Below are 15,819 nucleotides of genomic sequence, written 5' to 3'. Positions count from 1 at the left end.
TCTTTAGTCAAATTAAGTCGAGTTCTGTTATCCGTACTGTAAAATTTATGTTATTTTTTTCACCTCTGAATCTTTTTAGCGTAACTCGCTTAGAAATCCTGATAAGCAATTTTATTAAATTTTAATAAAACTTGAAACTGATGGATGGCATGTCAGTGTCAACATCCTCAGGCCCTGATGCTCAAAAGGTTTTCTGTGCCAGTGAGACTCATTAAAGCAATCCTACTGGCACAGAAACTCTCCTCCTGATGTTCAAAAGGGTTCTCAGCGGCTGCTACTGATCCTCGTAGCAGCCCCCGAGAACCCCATGCAAATGCATTACAAGAAGCTCATTAGTATTCTAATGAGCTCTCCTTGTGATGCAGTAAAGGGAATGCCCATCCTCCCCCCTTTTACGAATGCAATTTTCTGGCAGCATTGGAGCTGCTGGTGGCTGTTGTGCTCTTGCACAACAGCTGCATCCGCCCAAACACCCCCCCTCGCAAAAAAAAAAAAAAAAAAAGACTTCACCCGCCATTCTCTGCCCAGCTGATGGCAGCTCCAGAGCCAAATTCTTCCATTCTTTTACAAATGTGCTCACGGACAAGTGCACATACCGACAATTGCGTGTTCATACAATTGTGGCGGTGGATACTATTTTGTCTTTTTGAGGGTTACAAAGTAACTCTCTTTTTTGAAGAGTGGGGGGACCCTTTAAAGACACTTTAAAGATTCACTTGCTATCTAGTGTTAGGGTAAGGTTTATATCATGATTATGGGAACCCTAATCATGATATAAACCTTACCCTAACACGAAGGCCCTGATTTGCTGACACTCCTCAGTCCCCGTCCCTTGCCCGTAAGTGGAAGGCCCTGATTTGCTGTCAGCAAATCAAGGCCTTCCACTTACGGGCAAGGGACGGGACCCGAGTGTCAACAAATCAGGGCCTTCCGCTTATGGGCCATTACCACCGCAATTGTGCGCACAATTGTCATTGCGCACACTTGTCGGGGCATGCAATTGTCGGGGCGCATTGTCTCTGCGTAATTGTCTTGCACGAATTTGTCGGTGTATCATGGACTGCTGTCCTCCTGCACTGAAGCAGACTCTGTCCAGGAGACTTTATCCTGGGATAAAAGTGGCATGGAATTGAACTTGCCATTCTCCCAGTCCATGACAGACTGAAGCTCCTGGTTCAAGTCTGTGTCCTAGTTTGGTCGGGGCACTTGTCAAAGGGAGAACCCCTGCCCCGTTGCCATTGGTGGGCTGCTAACAGAAACTGGAGACACTTGGCAGTTCAAATAAACATGCCACATAAGGCTCACAAAATCTAAGGTGAAATCTTGTAATGGAGGTCTCCCCGGCAGGGACCCCCCGCCAGTCCTCCAGGTCTCTGTGCCCACACGTGACTATGCTTGGCCTATACAGATTTAGAGGGTCCTGGAAAGGATCTTTTTCCCTCGAAACATATCTCCTGCAGATCACCAGTCCTAGAGGACTTGGAGGCTGAGCCCGAGGCTCCTGCCCCCTCCCCTGCATGCTCCAACACACGTGGGACATGGATGTTCCTCAGCTGGCCATCCATTACAAACCTGGCATGATATAGGGGCAAAAAAGCCCAAGGAGTCAATCCCAGTTGATTATGAGCAAAACTGAGGGTTTTGAAGCAGATGGAGGCAAAAGAAAAAAAAGATTTTTTTTTAAATCCAAGATGGCCGCCGCCAGAAAAATCACATCGAAAATAGCCCTTGGAGACGTCTCTCAAAGAAAATAATCACAGGGAATGAGGTTTTAGAGGTGGCTGACCTGGGCTCTGAGGTCAGAAACCCTCACATTCAACTTTTGGAGACACCCCCCCCCCCCCGATTTTCCCATAGGCTTCAATAGTGTTACTAACTGTGCTTTGTGGTGTCTGCCTGCATCAGCATAGGATTTCAGCTGGAATCAAAGGAGAAGAAATCTGCCTCTCAGATTCGCTGGACGAACCTGGCCCACTGGCTGCTACTCAGACTGAGATCGGACTGAATATCAACCTCCGGAAAACCACATCATGAAAGAGGGATACCACACAGCTGGCCCACTGTTAGTCCAGGCCGAGCCATGAAGGAGCCAAACAGCCTAAGCTCAAGCTCCTGATTAAATCAGGGATGTGAGCAGCCAGTCAGGGGATGGCCCTAGAGCTCATAAATATAAAAATAAGCTAGCTAGGTATCTCCAAGAGTCAATCCTGCTAGCAGAGACTTCCCCCATACACCTCTGCATCTTCTCCCAGGCAGAGGACTCAACAAGTGGGAACCTCCAAGCACTGAGCCTCCAAAGAACACCAAGAAAACATACCCCAAAATAATAAAACCACAGAGCATATCAAATCGATTCTAAGGAACTGGCTTACAGAAAACCAACTGAGGGGCAGAAGCAGCTCCCTGGGAAGAAGGTGGAGTGAAAGCAAGATTGACAGTTTGCTGTAAGCAACTTGCAAGTTCAGATACTAGACCCTAGCGTTCAGGATCACTAGACACATTGCACAAGAAATAGGTATTATAATAAGATAAACACACCACAGAAAAGAGCAAAGCAGAAACCTCATGGATCAGACCACTGAAACAACATTATTTATGGTCAGGCACATAAAATGGAATTTCAGAACCATATAAAGCAGTGGAATTTTCCATAATGAAAACAATCAGACACTTCAAAAACACAGAAAAGGACTTGACAAACATGGACTTTCTAAATGCACTACCAGAACCCTGTCACTAAGTTACATAAATTATACCAGTTTTCAAAAGGAAAGTATATACATACTTTTCCTTTGAAAATTACCCCATAGAAAGTGCATGTATGCAGTCATACTTACAATTTAATATTCACAAACTATCCCCCCCTATAATATACATGTAAAGGCCAACTTATTTCCAAGCTCCACTCCCAAAGAATGCCTCCACTCAACTTGAGTTCAAAACCTTATAATTTGTGTGTGCATTTTAAACGAGGCCATTTCTTCCCAAACATCTATTAAAAATTACCCCTTTAATGGAAAACAGCTGGAGATGATGTGGCATGTACCTGAAGAAGCCCTTACACCCTTCACATGTCATGACATTGAAGTGATATCCTGTAGCCTTGTCACCACACACACGGCAAACTTTGGACTCTGCATCCTCCACCTTATCTATGCCGGTGTCACAGCTCAGAGAGGCCTCCTCTTCTTCCTCTCCCTCTGGGAGAAGAGTGTCCGTAAAATTCAACATGATTGAGTTCTGGTCCTCTGCAGCCCAGCTCACTGTTTCTCCCTGTCAAAGCTACAAGGCAAAAAGGAAGGGGAGGGTTAACATGTAAATTATAATTTTTCTGGTAATCAAGAATGTCCTTTGACACCCCAAATTAATGGTGTGCAATGGAAAAAGAATCTATGTGACATAAAACATGAAAACTGAACAAGGTATTGTAATAAGCAAAGCTAGCCACAGTAATAGCAGGTAAGTAGCAGCCAGTGGTGTGTAGTATCAAAGGTGTAAAAAAAAAAAAAAAAAAAAAACCAAAAGTGGGAAGAAAGCCCAAAATATGAGAAGAAACAACAACAATTCTTCCCTAGCCCTGAAAAAAGGTGAGGGGTGTTGAGGAATTTCTGAAACTTACAGGTGCGATGGATAAGGTGTCACAGAAAATTGAGGTTGAGAATGAATTAAAATAAGGTGTCTATTAAAGATTTGGGACTCAGATGGATCTATAGTGACACAGTCTGAGGCAATTGTAATTAAGGATTGAAAGGTTTAAATTGCTGATTCTACATTTCAGCTAATGCTAGGAAGTTCAGAAGGTTGATTTTGTGACTCTTAAGAGACATAGATTTATGTACCATTCTTCACATGGATCCATGGGGATAAGGTTCTCAGAGGAACAGGAAATTTGGGTGTTTTACAGAGAATCTGTTTCTTATAGATTAGAAAATACAATACTACTTTGAAGGTCATACAGAAGTTAAGATGTGTCTGCAGGAAGTAGGGCTTTTTACTGACATGATTGATATTTGGAAAGGTCAAAGATCAAAAATGATTTAGGAAGAAAAGTGAAACACTGCCACTAAAAAAACTTAACAGAATGGACTTTTAATGTTAACATTGACATAAGGCATTTTTGGAAAGGAAGTCATGTGATCATCTGTGCCATGGTATTCTAAAGAATGATAATTACTACAAATAATGTCACATAGGGTATAAATCTGTTTGCTTTGTTTTTGTTGTCAATAAAACATTTGTTTTTACATGGCTTTTCCTCGTCTGTTATTTGAATTAACGGAACGGAGTCTCTAGCCCAATCATGTGGGAAAGAGAATCCATTCTGGCAATTCTTTTGGCCTCGATGTTCAAGTCTCCAGCTTACCTGAACAGGGGAAGAGGCAGCTCGAACCATGCTATTAAAGAACACAATGAAGTCAAAGAAATATAAAGAAACAAATTATATTATACAGTATACAAGTATATACATGAAGTAGAAGAGTTACCTAGTGGTTAGTGCTGCTGACTCAGCATCCTGAGGTTGCAGGTTCAATTCTATTGACCCTGGGCACAAATACCATAGTTAATGAGCCCGCCAGGACAGACAGGGAAAATATTTAGAGTACATAAGAACAGCCTTACTGGGTCACACCAATGGTCCATCAAGCCCAGTAGCCCATTCTCACGGTGGCCAATCCAGGTCACTAGTGCCTGGACAAAACCCAAGGAGAAGCAATATTCTATACTACTGATCCTGGGCAACCAGTGGTTTCTCCCATGTCTTTCTCAATAACAGACTATGGACTTTTCCTCCAGAAACTTGTCCAAACCTTTCTTAAAACCAGCTACGCAATCCGCTCTTACCACAACCTCTGGCAATACATTCCAGAGCTTAACTATTCTTTGAGTGAAAAAAAAATTCCTACCTGCTGGAGAGTTCAGTGCTCTGCTTAACATCATAGAGGATGTGATTTCGGGTGCCGTTTCCCTGTGGGTCATCTCCCCGCGGAGACAGACACCCCTACATTATCGGGGCCTTTGACCTGCGGGTGAAAAGCGAGCTTCTATTGCGGCACGCGGCCAGAGGGGCGTGCCCAGGAGCCCCTTTGGAGACACAGGAGATACAAGGAATCTTTAAATTGAAGATAAGTCTGAACTTATTATTTTTCTTTTTCTTTCAATGGGGAAGAGAAAAGTGAAGGCTAAAGTCTCCACGCCTATCTTATCTGGCCCCATGGTTAGACACCTTGTACCAACTAGTGTGACTGGTCAAAATGTGAACACTGATTCTTTCTCGGGGGCATCATTCAGCCCTTTAGAGCGTACTCCATCTCCTCCTCCAAATATATCTGGAGGTAGGGACCCAATGAGTGGGTCTATTTCTCTTCAGACAGGCTATCCTGTGCAATAGGCATCTTCCCTATTGGTTTTGGGGAGAGATGCCTAAGGCCTTATCTCTTCAAGATGAGGCTTTACTTGCACAGGAGCGCCAGGAAGAGCCTCAAGATGTTTCCTTAAAAGATTTGTGGGCGATCAGTACTAGAGTGGAGGGGCTATTGAAGTCAGTAGTAAATCGGAATGTAAAATTTTCTGAAGAAGTAGTACATAAATTAGAAAATGTGGATGATATGGGGACAGATTAATACGATACTGGGAACTAGGATTCCGTTGTCCTATGAGGTGGTTATTTGCGGAACATTATTGTATGCTAAACCTCCATTGGACAGATATAAATGCAGACTTTTGATTATTATGACAGGGATTGCCATACAGATGATTAATAAAAAATTTTAAATTGAGTTTAAACATTATTATTACACATAATAACCAGGAAAGGATATTACAGACAAATCAATCAAAAATTAAATTCATAATTACACGATAACCTCTAGTCCACATCATGGGGGAGTGGCCTGCATTGAAAGCAGTGCATGCAAATAGATCTCATGCATATTCATTGGGGAAATCCTGAAAACCCAACTGGAATATGGTTCTCGAGAACCAGAGTTCCCTACCCCTGGGATAGGAGCTCAAAAAGAAATTTAAGCACCATTGATAGTTGATTTCTTCAATCATGATTATGGGCTCCTTTCACTAAGCCGCGTTAGGGCATTAATGCACGGAATAGCGCACGCTATATTGCCGCATGCGCTAGACGCTAATGCCAGCATTGAGCTGGCATTAGTTCTAGCCGCGCAGTGCGGGTTTAGCGCGTGCTAAAATGCTGCGTGTGCTAAAAACGCTAACGCAGCTTAGTTAAAGGAGCCCTATGCTTTTTATTTCCTTGCTGAACAGGCCACTCCCCCATGATGTGGACTAGAGGTTATCGTGTAATTATGAATTTGATTTTTTGATTGATTTGTCTGTAATATCCTTTCCTGGTTATTATGTGTAATAATAATGTTTAAACTCAATTTTTAAAAAAGGAGCTTTTTTGTTTTCTAATGGCATTTTCAACTTAAGTTAGGTGCCTAACTTCTTGTTGTTAGGTGCCATCCACTCATGCTCGAGTCCTAGCAACTTAGGGCTCCTTTTACTAAGCCGCGTTAGGGCTTTAACGCGTGGAATAGCGCGTGCTACATTGCCCTGCACGCTAGACCTTAATGCCAGCATTGAGATGGCGTTAGTTCTAGAAGTGTAGCACATGGTGTAGCACGCGGTAATTTCCTGCGTGCGCTAAAAACGCTATGTGCACCTTAGTAAAAACGAGCCCTTAATGAATTGCGAATCTAAAAAGAAATCGGTTTTGTGCTAGTTGTTCAAAGTTGTTAAACCGCAAGAGACCTTGTGAGACTGAACATCAAAATGGCAGATAACATTTAATGTGAGCAAGTGCAATGTGATGCATGTGGGAAAGAGGAACCCGAACTATAGCTACCTGATGCAGGGTTCCACGTTAGTAGTCACTGCCCAGGAAAAGGATCTAGGTGTCATCGTTGAGATCAATGTGCGGCGGCGGCTAAGAAAGCAAATAGAATTTTAGGAATTAACAGGAAAGGAATGGAAAACAAAGATGAAAATGTTATAATGCCCTTGTATCTCTCAAAAAAGATGTAGTGGAATTAGAAAAGGCAACAAAAATGAAAAAAAGGGATGGGACGACTTCCCTATGAGGAAAAGCTAAAGCAGCTAGGGTGCTAATGATAGAGGTTTGTAAAATACTAAGTGAAGTAGAAAAGGTAGATGTGAATTGCTTGTTTACTCTTTCCATAAATACTAGGACTAGGGGGCATATGAAGAAACTACTAAGTAGTAGATTTAAAACAAACCACACAACATGTAATTAAACTGGAATTCATTGCCGGAGAATGTGGTGAAATCAATTAGCTAAGCATGGTTTTATAAAGGTTTGGATCATTTCCTAAAAAGGAAATCCATAGACTATTATTATGCTAACCTTCCTAGGAGTAAAAACCTGGGAACGACCTCACTGAAACGACCAGAACGGAACCCAACTATACCACATTCTGGAAAAAACTGAACACTCAGATTTTCCTCCCTCCTCTTTCCTGCCTAAACATCCCCCCTCTCTCTTTCCCTCCCTCCACTCCCTGCCCCTCTCTTTTTTCCCCTCTCTTCTCTTTGTAAGTCGCCTTGAGCCTGCATAGATACGCACAACACAGAAATAGAAGATTAGATTAGATTATTGAGATGGTTTGGGGAAATCTACTGCTTATTCCTAGGATAAGCAGCATAAAACTTGTTTTACTACTTGGGATCTAGCTAGGTACTTAGGACCTGGGTTGGGCACTGTTGGAAACAGGATACTGGGCTTGATAGACCTTCGGTCTTTCCCTGTATGGCAATTCTTATGTTCTTAATTCAAAGGGATAGTAATAATAACTTTATTCTTCTATACCGCTAACAATCAAATGACTTCTAGAAGGACCTGGCAATTGGTAGGTATGGGAGGTGATAGGTTGGGAGAATGAGTGAAGTGTGAAGGGGAAGGGGTAAGAGAAAGGGGATGACATGTAGGGAAAAGACTGATGCCCAGATTCTCTAAAGTCACCCTGCATTTAACTATGGCGCTAAACCATTGTTAAATGCACGTATTTTACCTCCCAATTATCAAAACGGCTAACCTTGGTCTTTTCTGCACTTTCTAGCAAGCTCCCCCACCCGACAACTCCCATTGCACCAAGTCCTCAAGACAAAACCCTGGAGGTCTAGTGGGCCGTCCCATCCTCCAACCCCTCCGTACATTTTTTAGAACACTGGCAGGAGAGATGCTCACTTCCTCCTGCTGGCAGGCCCACCTCTTCAAAATTGTAGGCCTTACCCTTCCTGGGATGCACTGGAAGGTGACAAAACCCCCTCACCCTAGTGGCCTTGGGAGGGGCCTCAGGCCCCCTTCCCGGTGCACCCCTGGAATGCACTGGGAGGGGCCTAAAGCCATGATTGCCCCAGGGGCCTAAGGCCCCTCCCACGGCCACTAGGGGGAGGGGCCTTAGGCACCTGGGCCAATCATGGCTTTAGGCCCCTCCCAGTGCATCCTAGGATGAACTGGGAAGGGGTAGTTCCATCATTTTGAAGAGGCAGGCCTGCTGGCAGGAGGGAGTAAGCATCTAAGGAAAAAAAGAAATACTTTTTTACAGAAAGGGTGGTAGATACATGGAACAGTCTCACGGAAGAGGTGGTGGAAACAGAGACTGTGTCTGAATTCAAAAGGGCCTGGGATAGGCATGTGGGATCTCTGGGAGAGAGAAAGAGATAATGGTTACTATGGATGGGCCATTTGGCCTTTATCTGCCATCATGTTTCTATCCCTCCTTCCAGTCTTCTAAAAAAGTACTGGGGGAGGTGTTAGAGGGGGTTGGGGGGACGGTCCACTGGACCACCAGGGTTTCATCTTGGGGGCTTGGTATGGTGGGGGTTGTCAGGGGGTTCCCCCAGTAGGGGGTCTCTGACCCTGTGACAGGAGGGAGTGTGTATCCCTCCTACTGATCTTTCAAAAAAACGAAAGTTCCCCAATGTAGGGGTGTGGGGGGCTTCCAGCACTGGAAGGGGTTATAGACACAGCTCTTGCGTGTGTACTGTGCATGCACAACGGCTGCGCCCATTAAAAAAAGCAGCCCCTGCTCTCCTTGCTTGCCGGTGCTTTTTTTGTTTTGCAGGCAAGACAAGGCAGGAGGAGGAGCTGCGCTAGCAATTGCTCTTTTGAGCAAGCACCAGACACAGTTCCTCATCTCCTTTACAGACAGACGATTCTCTGCACAAATAACATGCATATAATCTGCATGCTATTGTGATGAAAATTGTCAGTAACTGTATTTTTTTTTTTTTTAACCATGGTGTCGGAGCTTAGAGAATCTGGCTCCGAGACAGTATGAATGGCTTGGAAGACTAGATAGAGGATAAAAGACATTGAAAAAGGATGGGTTACTAGGGATTGGTATTTGAAGTGATTGAGTGAGGATGGATATGGGGTTAAAAAGATGGTGAATGAGAGGTAGTAGAAAATAGGGCAGAGCGTAATATAGAAGAATAACCGGAGGCGAGAGAAGGAAGGAGAGACAGTGATGGATCTGGACTGATGAGGGGATGAGAAGCAGTAGAGGTTAGGTGAGGGCTGAGAGGGTGAGTACAGAGGTTGGAGAGGAGAATTGGGAAGTTAGTAAAGGTTTGAGGAGGGAATAGGAGACTGAGGAAAGAGAGAAACTGAGGGGCAACAGGTGTCCTGGAGAGGGGAAAAAGCTGGTAAGTAGATAAGAGGTGAAAATGAGGAGAGTAAGGGAGAATTAGGTAAAATCAAATGACCCGATATAAACACAGAGAAAACAGGTTTCTTTTCCACATTTGGAGTAGAACTGTGGAAATGTCTACTCCAAATGAGATTCAAGGGGCAAATAAAGAGGATATTAACTTAACAACTTTTCTGGAAAACTCTTTAGAGGTCATAATGGAAAGGAAAACCTTGCTAATAACCCTTGCTTTGGAAAGTGACAGAGAATATGTATTATGTCTCTATTTTCGTCATATAAATGATCAGTGTTTAGGTTCCAATGTTCGAATATTTCCAGATATGTCTTTAAGATCTCAGAGGTGTAGAATGGAGTTCTTGGCATTGAGGCCAAGAGTCCTAGCCCTGGGAGCAAATTTTTTGTTGAAATTTCCTGTAATATGTTTTGTTTCCCATCAGAATAAGAGTTACCTATTCTTTGAACCTAAACAACTGTTAGGATTTATAGAATCAAAAGAGCAAGTAGTGCCCACAGCTGATAATGTTTAACTTGTCATGAATGGCTGTAGTACTGCAGATAAGTGCCTATTCTTAGGTTAGATAAGATTTGTTTCATTTATTAATATTTTACTAAAATCTCTCTCAATATATGGTGGACTAAATAGGTTAAATTAAAGGAATAACCTAAATCACTGAGTTAACTGGAATTGGGTTTATAAATTTTCTTTAAAATAATGTTTGTAAATCTGTATACAAGTATGTGAATTGCTTGTTTGAAATTCAATTGAATAAATAAAAAGAATTAAAAAAAACCCCATAGAGAAAACATAAAAACCATGATCAATGGCAGACAGATGTAGAGAAGGAGAAGACAAGAGAGGAGGGGGTGGGGGAAGAAATAGAAAGCCGAACTTGGAGAAGACAGACAAAAGTGGGAAAAAGACCGAGACCTGCCTCGATAGAAATAAAGAGCCAGATTCTATAAACAGCACCTAGAAAACATCTACATTGCAGGTGCCGCTTGGCACAGTTGTCAATCAACTGCTAGGCATCCTGTACTGAATTCTGCCTAGCAACGCTTAAGTGTTACTAGATGTCCTAGAGGTGACACCTGTTTTACTTGGCCTAATTTACCGGCACTTAACTCGAATGCCTAGTGACTCCTGTCAACCACACCTATTCTCCACCCTTAACCATGCCTACTTTTCAGACAGGCGTTACTAGACATCCTAAGAGTTCTGTGCTGAACTCTTAATTGTAAATTTTTTTTATTTTTTTTTTAATTGGCTAAAAACTGGCATGGTCAATTAAAAAAAAAAAAAAAAAAAGTTGAGTGCAGATTCCAAAGTTAGGCCTCCTCCACTGTAGGCGTTCTATACAGAATCAGGCCCAAAATGCCCAGACAAAAGGTAGAAAAGAAAATTATTATTTAATACTTTTTACAGGCTGGAATGTGCACTTTGGAAAATGTATGTCTTTTCTATTTGTTTTGAATTTTGTAAAGTACAGGAGAAAATGAATTCCCGTTTCTCTTTTATCAGTATTGCACTGCTGATAAGGGTCTGGCTTTCTTGGGCAGAGGGGAGGGCGTCTGTTTCAGGTTTTATCTGCATGGTTTTTTTTGTAGTTCCTTATTCTATATCAGGTGAGGGTCTGCTGTGTTCTGCATCTGACTGAGGTGAAGAATTCTGGTTTTAAGAAAGGTTTGGACAAATTCCTGGAGGAAAAGTCCATAGTCTGTTATTGAGAAAGACATGGTGGAAGCCACTGCTTGCCCTGGATCGGTAGCATGGAATATCGCTACTCCTTGGGTTTTGGCCAGGTACTAGTGACCTGGATTGGCCACCATGAAAATGGGCTACTAGGTTTGATGGACCATTGGTCTGACCCAGTAAGGCTATTCTTATGTTCTTAACATGTGGTGCCTGTGTAGAAGTCTAGCTTTCCCGCAACAGGTATATTGGTGCTTCAGGAAACCAGTGTAATACTGTTTTCATAGGTGGTTTAGGGCCGTCATGTTTTGGTAAATTTGCTATTTAGTTTTGAATGTGCCTTTGCAGGATTTTGTGTTATTTTGCAGAGTGTCTGGCACCTATTTAAAAGCAGGCCCTTGGTTTAAGATTAGATAAATGTTTTTTGTTCATTTTATGATTATGAATGCTTTTATTGTAATTAATTTTATTGTAATTAATTTTTATAAGCGGATAATAAATTAAATAAATAAATAAACTGTTCAAGACTAGGGGTTTCCACATCATAGAAACATAGAAATAGACGGCAGATAAAGGCCACGGCCCTTCTAGTCTGCCCACCCCAATGACCCTCCCATTTGGCCTTAAAATCAGGCACGCTGCTGGCCTCAATCACCTGTAGAGTCGCCACACAAACAAAAACCCAATTGATTTAATCAAAATGTCTGGCCATAGAAGGCGCATGTGCTACTCCTGAGGTGATTATCATAACTTTTTATGCGATGGGGATTGTTGAGGAATATGGAGTCTATGATATGGGACAGGTGGTGCAGAATCTATATTGGTATTCTGTTCAATTCTGCAGAGAATGTACTGTAGACACACTCCCACACAGAATTTATTGAACGGTGTTATCAATTACAATGGTTGTTTTACCTGTTAAAACTAGCTGGAAAGACAGAGGATTTCTTTATAAAAATAAGACTATAGTGTCTTGCATTGCTAATTTTTTTAAAAAAAGAGAGTTGGAGAGGGGTAACGTGGTCGGCAGGATATGCAGAAATGTTGCTTTGACTTGCCCCCACTTTGCTACCCCAAATATTTCTGTCTAGAGACACCACCATAACCAGGTTGACGAAAAGGATGGCAGTGGTACGTTACGACAAAGTGAATCCTGTACTGGTATGCCATTATGTAAATAAAAGCTGAGAGCTGATTGAGAACTGGGGGGGAAAAATGTATTTTCATTTATATGTGCTGTTGCCTTTAACTAATCACATGACTGCAGAGCACTTTGTACCCTTCCTTTAAAAAGACAAACAATTCTGTCCCTATTACATTTATGCCCTCGCTGCACTGAGCTGGCATGAAGCACTTTCTACTACTTATATATTTATTTATTTCAAAAATTTATTTTCTGTCTACTTAGGCGGATTACAATAAAACCAACAGAATAGTTCACATAATCTTCACAACAAAACAAACTGCAACAAGTAACACTACCACATCATTCCCTCTTCTAAAATTTCAGACATTTCGATCAAAAAGGAATATTTCACAACATTTCGCTCTAGAAAAAAAAAAGCTTGTACAAATACGTATGTTTTCAATTCCTTAGATTTTAACTCCCTGCATAATAATCTCAAATGACCTGGCCACAATCATGGACTGCGACTCGATGGACAATCACTTCGCTGTTTCAGATCTTGAAAGAACTTGTTGACAGGTACTTCCTCAGTGCATGTGTTAAATGCCAAGGTGATGTGCTGTAGATTTTTGACAATTGTGCATCAAACACTTTATATTCAATCCTAAACTCCATTGGTAACCAGTGTAGTGGTTTTAACCCTGGCGAAATATGCTCATATCTAGGTACCCCAGAAATCAATCACGCTGCAGTGTTTTGCACAACCTGCAGAGCTTTCACTCTGTATTTTATGATACCTAAAAGCAATGCATTACAGAAATCAAGTTTTATAATATATCAATGTTTTTAGATAAAATAAATGACCTTAGAGCAAATCTATAGCAGACCACCAGTTCTAAGAACTGTTTTTCCACAAGGAAATGGCCTCTGGCATATTTATTATTTACACTACCTCACTGTCCCCGGTATTCACAAAAGCTGTTTACATGAAAACAGCTTTTGTTTATCGTGTGCAGACTATATATGTATCTCCACTCTTTATACAGCCCACTTACTATTTTTGGCAATATTGATTATGCGGTATTTTCAGGATACTCTGGATTTTTAAGTAATCCAGAGGATCCTGCAAATCCGTCTATTACCTTTAGCCCCTTCATATGCACCTCAACTTACCGTTCCCTCCTCCGGATCTGCACCTACTTTGCGTCGCACGGAACCTTAAAGCTCCTACGCACATCACTTTGTAAGACTTCCTGGATGCCACGCATTTTTCAGTCTCCCACAGGCACTGGAATCCCCTCCCCGGAGAAATTCACCCAGAGAATTCGGCTTACCTGCGAAAGTTAAGCAGTTCTCCAAAGGGACTCCAATAACCACTGACAACTCCGCCGTCCCCTGAAAGCCATTGAACCCCCCCCCAAAAAATAAAAGTGCGTACCGGTTTTTCAACAGCGACTGGGATTTGGGACACACTGTCCTGGGTGCTGCTTCCCAAGAGCTGGGGATTTGGGCCGCTGATACTCGACAGCGCTCCTCCCACTTAGCACGGCTCAGATGCAGCACCTGTCACTCTGCCAGGGGAAGGCTCTAATAGGCGGAGCTAGAGCGCTGGAGGCGGAGAGTGGTGATGGCCAATCAGAGGCAAAGTCGAAAGTAAGTGAGGCTTGAAGGTGATCCAGGCTTTTACCAAACAGCTCTCTTGGGTTAGAATAAGTTAGCTCCTTCAGAGCTGGCAAGCGAGGCAGGCCTAGCAAAGTCTCTCTGTGATCTTCACCAATGCAGGCTTACCTTCTTCCCTCGAATTTACTTACCTTCCTTGTTTTCCAAAAGGCGGTGGCGGCGATCCCCAAGCTCTCTCTTCTCTCTGCCTGACCTAACTTGTTTCCTCGTAGGCGGGTCGCAGTAGAGAGAAGAGGCCGATGCTGGCGCAGGGCAGTGTAAGGAGATCCACTGCTGCCGCGCCGACTTTTGCGAAACAAGGGAAGGTAGATTTGGGGAAGGAGGATGAAGAAGGGGGAGATGCCAGACGGCAGGGCGGGTGGGGTTACAAAAAAAAAAAAAAGAGAAGAAGGGAGAGATCTCAGAAGGAGATTGGATAATGGGAGGGAAGGGGGAGAGCGAAGAGGGAGATATGGACAAGGAGGGTAGGGCAAAAGGATGGGAAGAGCAGGAGAGATGGAATTTAGAGAGGGCAGTGGGGACAGGTGCACTGGGGGGGGGGGGCATAAGGGAGATGTCATACTTGGGGGAGAGAGGGAAGGAGAAATGTCAGACTTAACGAGGGAGAGAGATTTCTGACTTGGGACTCTCCTTCCCCCCACTCCTGAGGAACAGAGGGGATACCCAGAATTGGGAGGAGAACAGGTTGTGGGATAGGGGTTCAGCCTGCTTGTAGCTGCCCTTATGTTAGCTTTTTGTATCCCCATAAAAGACTCAGATATTGTGAAAAGTCAACAGTAATATATAAACACACTTTCACTATGAAAGATACAAAATGTTGAGTGGTAAAATATCAGAACAGTACAGGCTTAATGGCGATTTTAAAACTAAGGAAAAAGCCTCAGACAAAAGTGGTTTCAAAGGTGGTTAAGCCAGGGTGTCCAATGTCGGTCCTCGAGGGCCGCAATCCAGTCGGGTTTTCAGGATTTCCCCTATGAATATGCATGAGATCTATTAGCATACAATGAAAGCAGTGCATGCAAATAGACCTCATGTATATTAATTGGGGAAATCCTGAAAATCCGACTGGACTGCGGCCCTCGAGGACCGACATTGGACACTCGAGGATGCTGGACATAAAAACGAAGAAAAGGAACAGACTTTGTTGCGAAAATGACATGAGAGTGGCACTTGTCAAGGTAAAGCCGCGCATTTCTGAACTGGTCTCTGAGAGGCAACAGTAGAAGTCACACTGATTTGCAGTAAATTTCATTATTATGTTGTTATTATTATTATTCGAAATATAGGAGAACTTTTTTGTTTTCAAAATTGATATTATTTTTTCCCTCACTGTATACCTATGTTTTGAATTTGTAAAAATCATATTTTATTTTTCCAATAAAGAAGGGTTTGGTGAACACGCATATGAAACTGGTGGGGTTCAGTACCTCCAACAAGGTTAAGAACCACTGACTTATATATATATTTTTTTTTAATTCAAAACAAAGAAAGATTAGCATACCAGTGAACAGTTTTTCTTCTATGCAACCCCCAAACATCTCTGAACAAATCCCCCTTCCCTTCCCACCTACTTACCCAGGACATTAACTCTGAACCCTTTCAATACGTATATAAAAACGTTCAAATACATTGTAAAGCAG

The 15,819-nt window shown here is 42.6% G+C and overlaps 1 protein-coding gene across 5 annotated transcripts in view; it reads right to left on the bottom strand.

Moving 5' to 3' along the window:
- The window catches only part of NR1I2 (nuclear receptor subfamily 1 group I member 2), a 60,789-nt gene extending 46,651 nt beyond the window's left edge, over window positions 1-14,138 (bottom strand). For 2 of the 5 annotated variants that reach the window (XM_033940901.1, XM_033940906.1), the window contains exons 1-2: window positions 13,834-13,972; window positions 3,047-3,282 (exon numbers count right to left, since the gene is read on the bottom strand). In XM_033940901.1, coding sequence (XP_033796792.1) covers window positions 3,047-3,231 — 185 coding nt within the window. In that variant the 5' untranslated portion in view covers window positions 3,232-3,282; window positions 13,834-13,972. The other 3 variants (XM_033940902.1, XM_033940904.1, XM_033940903.1) reach the window with 3 other exon arrangements.
- Window positions 14,139-15,819: the final 1,681 nt, after the last annotated feature.

Source organism: Geotrypetes seraphini, chromosome 4 (assembly GCF_902459505.1).
Source record: "Geotrypetes seraphini chromosome 4, aGeoSer1.1, whole genome shotgun sequence".
In the NCBI taxonomy this organism is placed as follows: Eukaryota; Metazoa; Chordata; class Amphibia; order Gymnophiona; family Dermophiidae; genus Geotrypetes; species Geotrypetes seraphini.
This window is presented reverse-complemented; position numbering and strand designations above follow the sequence as displayed.